This window comes from Phocoena phocoena, chromosome 1, assembly GCF_963924675.1.
Source record: "Phocoena phocoena chromosome 1, mPhoPho1.1, whole genome shotgun sequence".
Classification (NCBI taxonomy): Eukaryota; Metazoa; Chordata; class Mammalia; order Artiodactyla; family Phocoenidae; genus Phocoena; species Phocoena phocoena.
Window position 1 is genome coordinate 140,452,976 of NC_089219.1, and position 15,387 is coordinate 140,468,362.

A 15,387-nucleotide genomic window follows, 5' to 3' on the forward strand; every position below is an offset into this window, starting at 1 on the left:
AAGATAGTGAGTTATCCAACAGAGAACAGGAGCTAAATAGCAAAAAGAGAGTTAAATTAGCTTACTTTATACAAGAAGTAGGTACTTTCTGCAAATTCTGGCCTTAAAGGATGTTGAGCCCAATGCACCCTGAAATCTGTGGTAAATGCCTAGACAAAACAACACACAAATAGGCATAACAATGTGATTTAAAAAAATAAGTAGTTCTAGAATATATAGTATATAAATTAGATCACAAACAAAAAAATAGTTAAAATATTGATAACAATTTTCATCTATAAAATGAAAATTATCACTGCTTAAAATCACAATTCATTTTTGTGAAGGCTGTTTTTTTACCAATTAAATGGAATTCCTTTTTTAAGTGATCACTTTGGCTATTAGGAAGCTTAGGAAAAGCTATGACCTCAGTAATGCCACTACACAGGTCCTCATTGTCTGCATAATTGTGTTCTCTTCTTTTTTCTTATCTCCACTTTTTTCTCTTAATTATTAAGTCTCTCACTCTCCTATTTCTATTTTAGCATATGCTTTTTTATGAGTCTCAAATCCTCTGTGGCTTGAAACAAACACTTTAGGAAGCCTTCTAAATTGGTGAGATGCTTAGATATCTCACAGAGGGTAGTCAATAAGTAGGGATAGAACAAGGCCATACACAAATTTGGAAATTTTTAATGGTACATTTCTGGAAAGCCAAAAGGTATGCTATTAAAATCTTATGGTATCAAGCTAGCAAGAATACTTATTACTAACATATAAAAACCAGGGAGAATAATTCTTAAGCAGTGTGAAGAAGAGCTAACATTTCCAAATTTCCAGGGAGCATGAGTGATCAGCAAGAGTATGTATGTTCAATGTATATTGTTTTCATAAAATAAGCTTTAGAAAATAAAAAGTACAAAAGTCTCCCTAGCTGGTGGGTAAGTGTAAAAGTTAGAATGAGACACTATGCAATGGCATGGATTAGAAAAGGTTGAGAAATACCAATTGGGGATTTTTTTTTAACATTAAATTAGTAAACTATCAGCATTATCCTAAACTAGACTTCTCTTAATACACGAGGAAAAGGAAAAACATATACAATACTGTGTAAACCAAAAATATATTAAATAAGCTATTTAACCAGGAAAAATGAAAAAGAACACACCAACCTTGAAGATGGCATTTTCTACCTTTAAATTAGCAATCTATAGTATATGTAAATTAGAATTCCAAAGATGATTTGCTTACCTCTGGTAGAAAATTGTGTTTTTTAATCACCTGATACAACATTTCATGAGTTTCAATAGCAGGTCTAATATCCCCCTTTAAGACCTAGAAACCAACAATAACAACAAAATTATCCAGTAAAATATGAGTTGACGTTATCTATAATCATTATATAAACAGAAAAATGTAGATTAATACAATTTTGAAGTGTGACTCTGTTTTGGTAATTCAATTTTAGAGATGACAAATGCACTGAATTATAATCATTTTACTTTAATATTAAGAGAAATAAAAGAGGTTTTTTTTACCTGCAAACCTGGAAAAAAGGCAAGCAAAGCATCCATCCAAGTCCGAGCATTCAGCATTGGCTTGTGGATATGCACATCAAGTAGAAGAGGTGGCTGGCTTATGTACCTCATTATGGCATCGTAGTGCTAAAAAAGATCACAATATGTGTTCATGAAAGTAGATAAAAAAAGCTGTACTATTCTGAACACAGCGTATCATTAAATATATGAAGAAATGAAACCCCAATTTACATATGAATAAATTTACTAAGTAACTGTTAATTAACTATGGAAATAGTTAAATTCCTTCAGATGGAAATCTTTGTAAAATATACTATATATACTCCCCTGTGTTCTTAAACTCTGATGCAGAATACTAAAAACTATAGATAAAATGGGACCTTCTGAAGGGTATAGACCTGAACATCACTATCCTGCAGGATTGTGGCCCAAGGATGCTCTTACGTCCTCTTGAAATATAGTTACAGGCTTCTATATCACAGAATTAGATTCATTTTCTCCTTTGTCTAGGAAGTTTGCTCCCTAGGCAGCTAACATAACATTCTGGTGCTTGTCTACCTAAACTAATGCATCCCATCACTGTTGCCACTCTTACAGTCCACTACCTCTGCCTTTTATGGTCTTAAAAACTCTTTTCCCCTTCTTTTATCTTCTCCTAGATATTTCTCAGCCTTGACAACAGGCTGAGCTGTCAGAGTCAATGACTGATAAAAAAACAAACAAACAAAATCTGTCCTCATGCACCTCAAGAAAATTTTGTTATAATCTAATAAATGATATATTAAATGATATATGTAATAGTGTTTCTAAAAGTATTCAGTGATGACTTATTAGGACTTTTACCAGGTTTTTTCCCTAACTCATCTATTATTTATTAACTATTATTGAGTACATGATAGATCTCAAAGCACTGTTCTAATCAGTTCATATGCATTAGCTCATTTAATCCTCCCAATAAATAGTACTAGCATCCCCATTCTGTAGATAAGGAATAGAGGAAAATATCTAAGTTACTTGCCCAAAGCCAAGACCAGTGGCACAACCAGGATTTAAACCCACACAGGAGAACTCTCATACTTTTAACCACTATATTGTACTATCTCACAATAATGTGGGTGAACTCATGGGTGGGCAAAGAAATGGTAAATTATTTTGAAAAGAATGTACTGACACAGCTGATGAGTTTACTACAGTTAATTTCAATTTGCTTTAATTACAGACAAAGGCGATCCAATAGGGTTCAATAATCTCTCCCTTCTCCCCTAAAAACATGCCTGTGAGTCTGATCCACACTTAAGACTTAACGGATCTTCTTTTGAAATGAATACCCACTGGTTTGTTCAAGTCTCCAAAGCCCTGCACACTTGGTGTGGTCAAGGACTAGGCCAAACTTCCAAACTATTCCAAAAAGAATTAGAATCTAAAGGAGAAGGCTTTGGATTTCAATAAATTCCCTTCCTTGTGTAAAAGATTAGGTAAAACTCAAATCTACATATTACTCACTGGAAAATCTTGAAAATTTCTGATGATAGATGAAAATAAAACTACTTTGTAATCTAGTTTTTGCAATGTATGTAGTGTTTACCCTGTCCCTGTCCAACATCATCAGGGAATACTGACCAAAAAACTACTACACATTTAAAAATAATTTTTCAGAATGTCTCTTAGATGATTGAGTTTCTATCCAAATCCGGCAAATTAAATTGGCTCTAAACTTAATACAAAATTGGAACAACTTACTGTATTAAATCTTTCCAGAAAGCTGTCATCTCCAAGCAAGACGTAGGCTTTCAACAGATATTCATAATATGAATCAATCCCTGCTCCAACTCCACTATCTATGGAAAATACATATAAATGTGATTTTTTTATTAAACAAGTCTTAAAAATTCTTCATAGAATACAGTAAAGGTACTAGTACACTAAGAATGAAAAATTAGTCTAAACATGAAATCGTTGAAAGTAAAAATTACACATTTACAGAAATATTAACCTTACTATATGAATAATAGTTCCTTTGTTGACAATAGTTTGTATGTTAAAAAAATCGTGCTTTGCAAAATTGGCTACAGAAGTCTTATTTTAAAGTCTTATTTAAAAGCAGAAGATACTATTTTTAAGAATATTTTTAAAGCTTATTTTCTTAATGAGGAACTTCAAAGAGGAAGCACTAGCAGGTATTATTATGCAATTACTGGATCCTTAATCAGTTAGACATCAATCTTTACAGTTATAATATATATGAAAACAACACTGCTGCTGTTTGGAGGTGACAGATCTAATTGCTGAAGCTAGCACAACTGCTGGCTTCTTCCTCTAAGATCATCATAGAGGACCAAAGAAAGAAAATAACAAGAAGAAAACTGTTAAGAACTTGGTGGGGGATGGAGGGGGAGGGCTTTGTTCTGTAGCAGAAGCAGCCAGGCATAGCTATGGAAGGCTCAAACAGTAGAAAAACTGCTGGAGCTTTGCTCCTGCCTCTCTCCTACCACTACCTTAAGATACAAAGTCTCCTCCCATGCCTGCTACAACTCAGATCTATGCTCCAGGTAGCCTCAGGAATAAAATCAGGGCACCACGAAAGTCCTGTGTGAGGAACTGAACTCAAAAAGAGGTGGGAACTAATTTTAGACATTCTCTTCCCCACGCTTTCCCCTCCAAACTCTTAAGGCTGGTGAATCACAATCTAAATTATAATTACAATTACAATTACAACCTTAGAAATCCCTGTACTCAGGGCACACTCCAGGCCAATCAAATCAGAATCTCTAGGCGTCAAGACATTGGTATTTTAAAAAACTTCTTAGAATTCACCCCTAAGATAACTGGGGCTGATAGGGATTGGAATTTGACCTCCCCACAAAGTAGGTGACAAGTGAATATGAACTTATAGGACAAAAACATTTAAGATGCATGACTTTTTGAAAAGAAGAAGAAAGTACTGGAGTAGGAGTTTATCAGAGGAAGAAAATATTAGAACAGGCAAACCAAGAATTTAAAATTAATCTAATAGGGGGGACGAGGGGAAGATGGCTGAAGAGTAAGAAGAGGAGATAACCTTCCTCCCCACAGATACACCAGAAATACATCTACACGTGGAATAACTCCTACAGAACACCTACTGAACGCTGGCAGAAGACCTCAAACCTCCCAAAAGGGAAGAAAGTCCCCAACGTACCTGGGTAGGGCAAAAGAGAAAAGAATAAACAGAGACAAAAGGATAGGGATGGGACCTGCACCTTTGGGAGGGAGCTGTGAAGGAGGAAAGGTTTCCACACACTAGGAAGCCCCTTCACGGGCAGTGACTGCGGGTGGCGGAGGGGGAAGCTTCAGAGCGGAGCTGCGGAGCAGAGCACAGTAACAGGGGTGCGGAGGGCAAAATGGAGAGATTCCCGCACAGATCATCGGTGCAGACCAGCACTCACCAGCCCGAGAGGCTTGTCTGCTCACCCGCCGTGGTGGGCGGAGCTGGAAGCTGAGGATCTGGCTTCAGAGGAGCGCAGGGAGAGGACTGGGGCTGGCGGGCGTGAACACAGCCTGTAGGGGGTTAGTGCGCCACGGCTAGCCGGGAGGGAGTCCGGGGAAAAGTCTGGACCTGCCAAAGAGGCAAGAGATGTTTTCTTCCCTCTTTGTTTCCTGGTGCGCGAGGAGAGGGGATTAAGAGTGCTGCTTAAAGGAGCTCCAGAGACGGGCGCGAGCTGCGGCTAAAAGCGTGGACCCCAGAGACGGGCATGAGCCGCTAAGGCTGCTGCTGCCGCCACCAAGAAGCCTGTGTGTGAGGACAGGTCGCTATCCACACCCCCCTTCCGGGGAGCCTGTGCAGCCCGCCACTGCCAGGGTCCCGGGATCCAGGGACAACTCCCCCGGGAGAACACACGGTGCGCTTCAGGCTGGTGCAACGTCACGCCGGCCTCTGCCGCCGCAGGCTCGCCCTGCACTCCATACCCCTCCCTCCCCCCGGCCTGAGTGAGCCAGAGTCCCCGAAGCAGCTGCTCCTTTAACCCCGACCTGTCTGAGCGAAGAACAGACACCCTCCGGCGACCTACACTCAGAGGCGGGGCCAAATTCAAAGCTGAGCCCCGGGAGCTGTGAGAACAAAGAAGAGAAAGGGAAATCTCCCCCAGCAGCCTCAGAAGCAGCGGATTAAAGCTCCACAATCAACTTGAGGTACCCTGCATCTGCGGAATACCTGAATAGACGACGAATCATCCCAAATTAAGGAAGTGGACTTCGAGAGCAAGATTTATGATTTTTTCCCCTTTTCCTCTTTTTGTGAGTATGTATGTGTATGCTTCTGTGTGCCATTTTGTCTGTATAGCTTTGCTTCCACCATTTGTCATAGGGTTCTATCCGACCTTTTTGTTGTTGTTGTTCTTGGTGGTTTTCTTTTTTTCTTTAAAAATTTTTTTTTCTTAATAATTATTTTTTATTTTAATAAATTTATTTTATTTGATCTTACTTTATTTTGTTTTCTTTCTTTCTTTCCTTCCTGCCCTCCTTCCTTCCTCCCTCCCTCCTTTTCTTTCTTTCCTTCTTTCTTTCTTCCTTCCTTTCTCTCTCTCTCTCTCTCTCTCCCTCCCTCCCTCCCTCTCTCTCTTTCTCTCTTTCTTCTTTTTCTCCCTTTTATTCTGAGCTGTGTGGATGCAAGGCTCTTGGTGCTGCAGCCAGGAGTCAGTGCTGTGCCTCTGAGGTGGGAGAGCCAACTTCAGGACACTGGTCCACAAGAGACCTCCCAGCTCCATATAATATCAAACGGGAAAAATCTCCCAGAGATCTCATTCTCAACACCAGCACCAGCTTCACTCAACGACCAGCAAGCTACAGTGCTGGACACCCTATGCCAAACAACTAGCAAGACAGGAACACAACAGCAGCCATTAGCAGAGAGGCTGCCTAAAATCATAACAAGGCCACAGACACCCCAAAACACACCACCAGACGTGGACCTGCCCACCAAAAAGACAAGATCCAGCCTCATCCACCACAACACAGGCACTAGTCCCCTCCACCAGGAAGCCTACACAACCCACTGAACCAACTTTAGCCACTGGGGACAGACACCAAAAACAATGGGAACTACGAACATGCAGCCTACAAAAAGGAGACCCCAAACACAGTAAGATAAGCAAAATGAGAAGACAGAAAAACACACAGCAGATGAAGGAGCAAGATAAAAACCTGCCAGACCTAACAAATAAAGAGGAAATAGGCAGTCTACCTGAAAAAGAATTCAGAATAATGATAGTAAAGATGATCCAAAATCTTGGAAATAGAATAGACAAAATGCAAGAAACATTTAACAAGGACCTAGAAGAACTAAAGATGAAACAAGCAACGATGAACAACACAATAAATGAAATTAAAAATACTCTAGATGGGATCAATAGCAGAATAACTGAGGCAGAAGAACGGATAAGTGACCTGGAAGATAAAATAGTGGAAATAACTACTGCTGAGGAGAACAAAGATAAACGAATGAAAATAATGGAGGACAGTCTCAGAGACCTCTGGGACAACATTAAATGCACCAACATTCGAATTATAGGGGTTCCAGAAGAAGAAGAGAAAAAGAAAGGGACTGAGAAAATATTTGAAGAGATTATAGTTGAAAACTTCCCTAATATGGGAAAGGAAATAGTTAATCAAGTCCAGGAAGCACAGAGAGTCCCATACAGGATAAATCCAAGGAGAAATACACCAAGACACATATGAATCAAACTGTCAAAACTTAAATACAAAGAAAACATATTAAAAGCAGCAAGGGAAAAACAACAAATAACACACAAGGGAATCCCCATAAGGTTAACAGCTGATCTTTCAGCAGAAACTCCGTAAGCCAGAAGGGACTGGCAGGACATATTTAAAGTGATGAAGGGGAAAAACCTGCAACCAAGATTACTCTACCCAGCTAGGTTCTCATTCAGATTTGATGGAGAAATTAAAACCTTTACAGACAAGCAAAAGCTGAGAGAGTTCAGCACCAAACCAGCATTACAACAAATGCTAAAGGAACTTCTCTAGGCAAGAAACACAAGAGAAGGAAAAGACCTACAATAATGAACCCAACACAATTAAGAAAATGGGAATAGGAACATACATATCGATAATTGCCTTAAATGTAAATGGACTAAATGCTCCCACCAAAAGACACAGATTGGCTGAATGGATACAAAAACAAGACCCTTATATATGCTGTCTACAGGAGACCCACTTCAGACCTAGAGACACATACAGATAGAAAGTAAGGGGATGGAGAAAGATATTCCATGCAAATGGAAACTGAAAGAAAGCTGGAGTCACAATTCTCATATCAGACAAAATAGACTTTAAAATAAGGACTATTAGAAGAGACAAAGAAAGACACTACATAATGATCAAGGGATCGATCCAAGAAGAAGATACAACAATTGTAAATATTTATGCACCCAACATAGGAGCACCTCAATACATAAGGCAAATACTAACAGCCATAAAAGGGGAAATCAACAGTAACACATTCATAGTAGGGGACTTTAACACCCCACTTTCACCAATGGACAGATCATCCAAAATGAAAATAAATAAGGAAACACAAGCTTTAAATGATACATTAAACAAGATGAACTTAATTGATATTTATAGGACACTCCATCCAAAAACAACAGAATACACATTTTTCTCAAGTGCTCATGGAACATCCTCCAGGATAGATCATATCTTGGGTCACAAATCAAGCCTTGGTAAATTTAAGAAAATTGAAATTGTATCAAGTATCTTTTCTGACCACAACGCCATGAGACTAGATATCAATTACAGGAAAAGATCTGTAAAAAAATACAAACACATGGAGGCTAAACAATACACTACTTAATAACGAAGTGATCACTGAAGAAATCAAATAGGAAATAAAAAAATACCTAGAAACAAATGACAATGGAGACACGACGAACCAAAACCTATGGGATGCAGCAAAAGCAGTTCTAAGAGGGAAGTTTATACCAATACAGTCCTACCTTAAGAAACAGGAAACATCTCGAATAAACAACCTAACCTTGCACCTAAAGCAATTAGACAAAGAAGACCAAAAAACCCCTATAGTTAGCAGAAGGAAAGAAATCATAAAAATCAGATCAGAAATAAATGAAAAAGAAATGAAGGAAACAATAGCAAAGATCAATAAAGCTAAAAGCTGGTTGTTTGAGAAGATACACAAAACAGATAAACCATTAGCCAGACTCATCAAGTAAAAAAGAGAGAAGACTCAAATCAATAGAATTAGAAATGAAAAAGGAGAAGTAACAACTGACACTGCAGAAGTACAAAAGATCATGAGAGATCACTACAAGCAACTCTATGCCAATAAAATGGACAATCTGGAAGAAATGGACAAATTCTTAGAAATGCACAACCTTCCAAGACTGAATCAGGAAGAAATAGAAAATATGAACAGACCAATCACAAGCACTGAAAGTGAAACTGTGATTAAAAATCTTGCAACAAACAAAAGCCCAGGACCAGATGGCTTCACAGGCAAATTCTATCAAACATTTAGAGAAGAGCTAACACCTATCCTTCTCAAACTCTTCCAAAATATAGCAGAGGGAGGAACACTCCCAAATTCATTCTACGAGGCCACCATCACTTGATACCAAAACCAGACAAGGACGTCACAAAGAAAGAAAACTACAGGCCAACATCACTGATGAACATAAGACGCAAAAATCCTCAACAAAATACTAGCAAACAGAATCCAACAGCACATTAAAAGGATCATACACCATGATCAAGTGGGGTTTATTCCAGGAATGCAAGAATTCTTCGATACATGCAAATCAATCAATGTGATACACCATATTAACAAATTGAAGGAGAAAAACCATATGATCATCTCAGTAGATGCAGAGAAAGCTTTTGACAAAATTCAACATCCATTTATGATAAAAACCCTGCAGAAAGTAGGCATAGAGGGAACTTTCCTCAACATAATAAAGGCCATATATGACAAACCCACAGCCAAAATCATCCTCAATGGTGAAAAACTGAAAGCATTTCCACTAAGATCAGGAACAAGTCAAGGTTGCCCACTCTCACCACTCTTATTCAATACAGTTTTGGAAGTTTTAGCCACAGCAATCTGAGAAGAAAAGGAAATAAAAGGAATCCAAATCAGAAAAGAAAAAGTAAAGCTGTCACTGTTTGCAGATGACATGATACTATACACAGAGAATCCTAAAGATGCTACCAGAAAACTACTAGAGCTAATCAATCAATTTGGTAAAGTTGCAGGATACAAAATTAATGCACAGAAATCTCTTGCATTCCTATACACTAATGATGAAAAATCTGAAAGCGAAATCAAGAAAATACTCCCACTTACCACTGCAACAAAAAGAATAAAATATCTAGGAATAAAACTACCTAAGGAGACAAAAGACCTGTATGCAGAAAATTATAAGACACTGATGAAAAAAATTAAAGATGATACAAATAGATGGAGAGATATACCATGTTCTTGGATGGGAAGAATCAACATTGTGAAAATGACTCTACTACCCAAAGCAATCGACAGATTCAATGCAATCCCTATCCAACTACCACTGGCATTTTTCACAGAACTAGAACAAAAAATTTCACAATTTGTATGGAAACACAAAAGACCCCAAATGGCCAAAGCAACCTTGAGAACGAAAAACGGAGCTGGAGTAATCAGGCTCCCTGACTTCAGACTATACTACAAAGCTACAGCAATCAAGACAGTATGGTACTGGCACAAAAACAGAAAGATAGATCAATGGAACAGAATAGAAAGCCCAGAGATAAACCCACGCACATATGGTCACCTTATCTTTGATAAAGGAGGCAGGAACGTACAGTGGAGAAAGGACAGCCTCTTCAATAAATGGTGCTGGGAAAACTGGACAGGTACATGTAAAAGTATGAGATTAGATCACTCCCTAACACCATACACAAAAATAAGCTCAAAATGGAATAAAGACCTAAATGTAAGGCCAGAAACTATCAAACTCTTAGAGGAAAACATATGCAGAACACTCTATGACATAAATCACAGCAAGATCCTTTTTGACCCACCTCCTAGAGAAATGGAAATAAAAACAAAAATAAACAAATGGGACCTAATGAAACTTCAAAGCTTTGGCACAGCAAAGCAAACCATAAATGAGACCAAAAGACAACCCTCAGAATGGGAGAAAATATTTGCAAATGAAGCAACTGACAAAGGATTAATCTCCAAAATTTATAAGCAGCTCATGCAGCTCAATAACAAAAAAAAAAAAACAACCCAATTCGAAAATGGGCAGAAGACCTAAACAGACATTTCTCCAAAGAAGATATAGACTGCCAACAAACACATGAAAGAATGCTCAACATCATTAATCATTAGGGAAATGCAAATCAAAACTACAATGAGATATCATCTCACACCAGTCAGAATGGCCATCATCAAAAAATCTAGAAACAATAAATGCTGGAGAGGGTGTGGAGAAAAGGGAACACTCTTGCACTGTTGGTGGGAATGTGAATTGGTACAGCCACTATGGAGAACAGTATGGAGGTTTGTTAAAAAACTACAAATAGATCTACCATATGACCCAGCGATCCCACTACTGGGCATATACCCTGAGAAAACCATAATTCAAAAAGAGTCATGTATGAAAATGTGCATTGCAGCTGTATTTACAAGAGCCCGGAGATGGAAACAACCTACGTGTCCATTATTGGATGAATGGATAAAGAAGATGTGGCACATATATACAATGGAATATTACTCAGCCATAAAAAGAAATGAAATTGAGCTATTTGTAATGAGGTGGATGGACCTAGAGTCTGTCATACAAAGTGAAATAAGTCAGAAAAAGAAAGACAAATACCGTATGCTAAGACACATATATGGAATTTAAGGGAAAAAAATGTCATTAAGAACGTAGGGGGGGCTTCCCTGGTGGCGCAGTGGTTGAGAGTCTGCCTGCCGCTGCAGGGGACACAGGTTCGTGCCCCGGTCTGGGAAGATCCCACATGCCGCGGAGCAGCTGGGCTTGCGAGCCATGGCCGCTGAGCCTGTGCGTCTGGAGCCCGTGCTCCGCAACGGGAGAGGCCACAACAGTGAGAGGCCCGCGAACTGCAAAAAAAAAAAAAAAAAAAAAAAAAAAAAAAGAACGTAGGGGTAAGACAGGAGTAAAGACACAGACCTACTAGAGAGTGGACTTGAAGATATGGGGAGGGAGAAGGATAAGCTGTGACAAAGCGAGAGAGTGGCATGGACATATATATACTACCAAACGTAAAATAGATAGCTAGTGGGAAGCAGCCACATAGCACAGGGAGATCAGCTCGGTGCTTTGTGACCACCTAGAGGGGTGGGATAGGGAGGGTGGAAGGGAGGAAGATCCAAGAGGGAAGAGATATGGGAACATATGTATAACTGATTTACTTTGTTATAAAGCAGAAACTAACACACCATTGTAAAGCAATTATACTGCAATAAAGAGGTAAAAATTAATAAATAAATGAAAAGAATAAAATTAGTCTAATAAACACACTAAAGAGATAGGGAAGATATCAGCAACACAAAAGGAGAAGAAAATAAATCATTAATTGAGAAGAAATTATGGAATAAAAATGTAACAAAATTCCATAATAGATGCGATGCATGGCATCTAGGATACAGCTGAGGAACAAATTAGCAAACTATAAGACTGCATGTAATAAAAGGAATTGCAAAAAGAGATAAATAAAAATGAAAGAGATAAAATAACTTTTAAAAAAAGATCAACTTTCAGCAATTAAAAACACAGATTTGAAATTGAAAAGGCCCACAGAATACCAAAAGGGGAGATAAAGATAATTCTACACATAAAATTATTGTGACATTTTCAGAAATTTCTCTTTGTCGTTGATATTCTTAATTTTCCAGAGAAAAAGATCACAAATAAGGGCATAAAAATCAGAATAACAGATTTTTTAACAGGATGTAAGAAAACAATAGAGTTATATTTTCAAAGACTTGAAAGAAAAGAACTTGAACAGAAAATTATTTACAGCCTAACAGTCTCTCAAATATGAAAGCATAATAAAATTACTGTTAGACATGTAAGGCCTCAGAAGCTATTAAAAGCTACTGAAAACAGTTTGGGATAAATACTTATATAAGAAGAGAGGCAAATCTAAGAGATGCTGCAAGAAATATACAAAGTACAGGCCACAAAATACCTTGTTAAAGTTTATTATCTTTAAAGAAAGAGGGAGGGGGCAGCACTAAGACCAAAAGAAAAAAAAGAAAACATTCATAATCAAAAAGAACTAAATATCTATATGATATCAACATAACAGAGGATGAGGGTTGGAACAGAGGGAAACAAAAGGATGGGAGAGCATGCTAAAGTTCATGTCTCACTAGAAGGTAAATATAGCTTTCAATTAAAAACAAAAGGATTAAAAGGAAACAGAAAAGGTGAGACACACTGAAATAAAAAGGTAGTATAAATAAACCCAAACATATTAAAAATACCAATAAACATGAATGGACTAAATTTACCAATTAAAAGACAAAGACTGACAAATGGATTTTTGTCAGTAAATCTGTAAAATCTATAAATTTTACAGAAGCTACACTTATGGCATGAGCACCTGCAAAAATTGAAAGTAAAAGGACAGAAAAAGACTTATCAGGCAAATATTAAGCAAAATAAAGCCAATGTAGCTGCACTACCAACATATTAAATAGACTTTAACACAGTATTATTAGAGATGGTCACTGCATAAGGATGAAAGGTTCAACTAAGAAGAGACAGCAATTTTAAATGAATGCACCCAATATATAAAGCAAAAATACAACTACAAGGAGATACTAACAGGTCTACAATCATTGTCAGAAATTTTATCTACCTTCTTTAATTCTTGATATGTCAAGCAAACAGAAAATCAGCAAGGACCTGCACATTATTAACTGAACAAACTGACATATATAGAATTTTTTAACCAACAATTAGAAAAAATATATATTTTTTCTTAAGCACAAGTGAAAGCTGACCATGTTCGAGGGCAAAATGATAACCTTAATAAATTTCAAAGGTATAGGTATCACATAGATCATAAGTATCATATAATATCAATAATATTTTTTAAAAGCACAAGTAACCCAATAGAAAATGGACAATATATAAGAACATCCACATTAAAAAAAAAAAAAGGAAACATATATAGCCAATAAATACGAAGAAGTGTTCAACATCATTGGTGATCAAAGAAATACAAATCTAACCACTATGGGAAATCATTTGTACACCCATTTGATTGGCAAAATCTTTGAGTATGACAATGCAAAGTGTTGGGAAAGGATGCTGATCCACAGGATCTCTTTTATGTTGCAGGTGAAAGTGTAAAGTGGTGAAACAACTTTAGAAAACAATTTGACATGTCTCCTGAAGTTGAACTTTAACTTATCCTATGACCTAAAAATTCTACTCCTAGATATACAGACAAAAGAAACGTTTATACACGTATAACAGAAGAAACAAAAATATTCACGGCGGCACTAGGGTTCACAAGAGTAAAATCGTAGAAACAATCTAAATGCTCATAAATAATGGTTTATTCACACAATAAAATATTATGCAGCAGTCAAAAAAGAAAGAACTACATGCAACAATGTGCAAGAATTTTAGCAATTTAATTTTAAGTGAAAAGTCTCAAAATGTTTCATATGACATGATGCCCTTTTATAAGTTAAAATCAAAACAAAAAATATATTTTTAAGGAATATAGATGCAATAAAACTGTACTAAAAGGAAAGCAAGGGAATGGTCAATACAATATCAGAATGATGGTTATTTCAGTTAGAGACAGAGGTATGAGATTACAGAGGTATGGAGAGTCAAGGACCATATGCAGAAGTAGTATGTTATCAAGTTAGTTGCTTTTATAATGGATGGTCCATCTGTGGGTGGTTACTACATTATTAAAAATGACTAAATAAAATAGGCCATGCATGGGCCAATGAGGAGAGTGAAATAAGAATTAAGAAAAGAAATTATAAAATTCTGAAGCCAGGATTCAGATCAGTTTCAGGAAGGGACCATTTAGATAACACTTTGAAAACTTAAGACAATATTGCCTCTATTAGTGAATAGAGGCAATAATTTTAATATGTTCAAATTAATATTTATATCATTTTCATTCATTTAAATACATGCAGTTATTTTTTATTTTATATATAACATAAGCCTTTAGGAAAACAGAGAAATGTGTAAATTAGACAATCAAATCTCATTAGGAAAAGTCTAGTATATTTCCATTTGTCTATGCCTGTTTTATAGGGGTGTCTTATAAGGATAAAATATTTTTTATATGATCTTACATCCTGTTTATTCATAAAACATTGTTATATGCTTTGTCCCCGATCCAATTCAATTTAAAAACTTACTGTTTCAACACTGATGCGAAATAATTCTCAAACACTGATGTTATTCTTTACTGATGATCACTTAGACTGTTTCCAAGTTTTCCACTACTACAAATAATTTTATGTGATTAACATCTTTGGGAACAAATGATTTTCTACCTTTTATATTGTTTCCTCAGGCTAGATTCCCAAAAGTGAAATTATTAATCAAAGGAACTAACATTGTGAGCACTTACTTCATAGTAAGTGTAACATATGCCAGGCACTGTTATAAGTTCTTTACATTAACTCATTTAATCATAATTCTAACTGATTCACTTTGATGTATAGCAGAAACTAACACAACATTGTAAATCAACTATATTCCAATAAAGATTATATAAAAAAACAAAACAAAAATCATAATAACTCTATGAAGTAAGTACTATTATCCTCATTTTACAGATACAGAGGCACACAGAGGTTAAATAA

At 36.7% G+C, this 15,387-nt stretch overlaps 1 protein-coding gene across 2 annotated transcripts in view; it reads right to left on the minus strand.

Moving 5' to 3' along the window:
- Positions 1–15,387, minus strand: part of EDEM3 (ER degradation enhancing alpha-mannosidase like protein 3) — an 87,069-nt gene that overhangs the window by 39,543 nt on the left and 32,139 nt on the right. For both annotated transcript variants that reach the window (XM_065881247.1, XM_065881246.1), the window contains exons 9-12: positions 3,258–3,355; positions 1,518–1,643; positions 1,231–1,314; positions 66–149 (exon numbers count right to left, since the gene is read on the minus strand). In XM_065881247.1, coding sequence (XP_065737319.1) covers positions 66–149; positions 1,231–1,314; positions 1,518–1,643; positions 3,258–3,355 — 392 coding nt within the window. The remainder of the gene's footprint in view (positions 1–65; positions 150–1,230; positions 1,315–1,517; positions 1,644–3,257; positions 3,356–15,387) is intronic.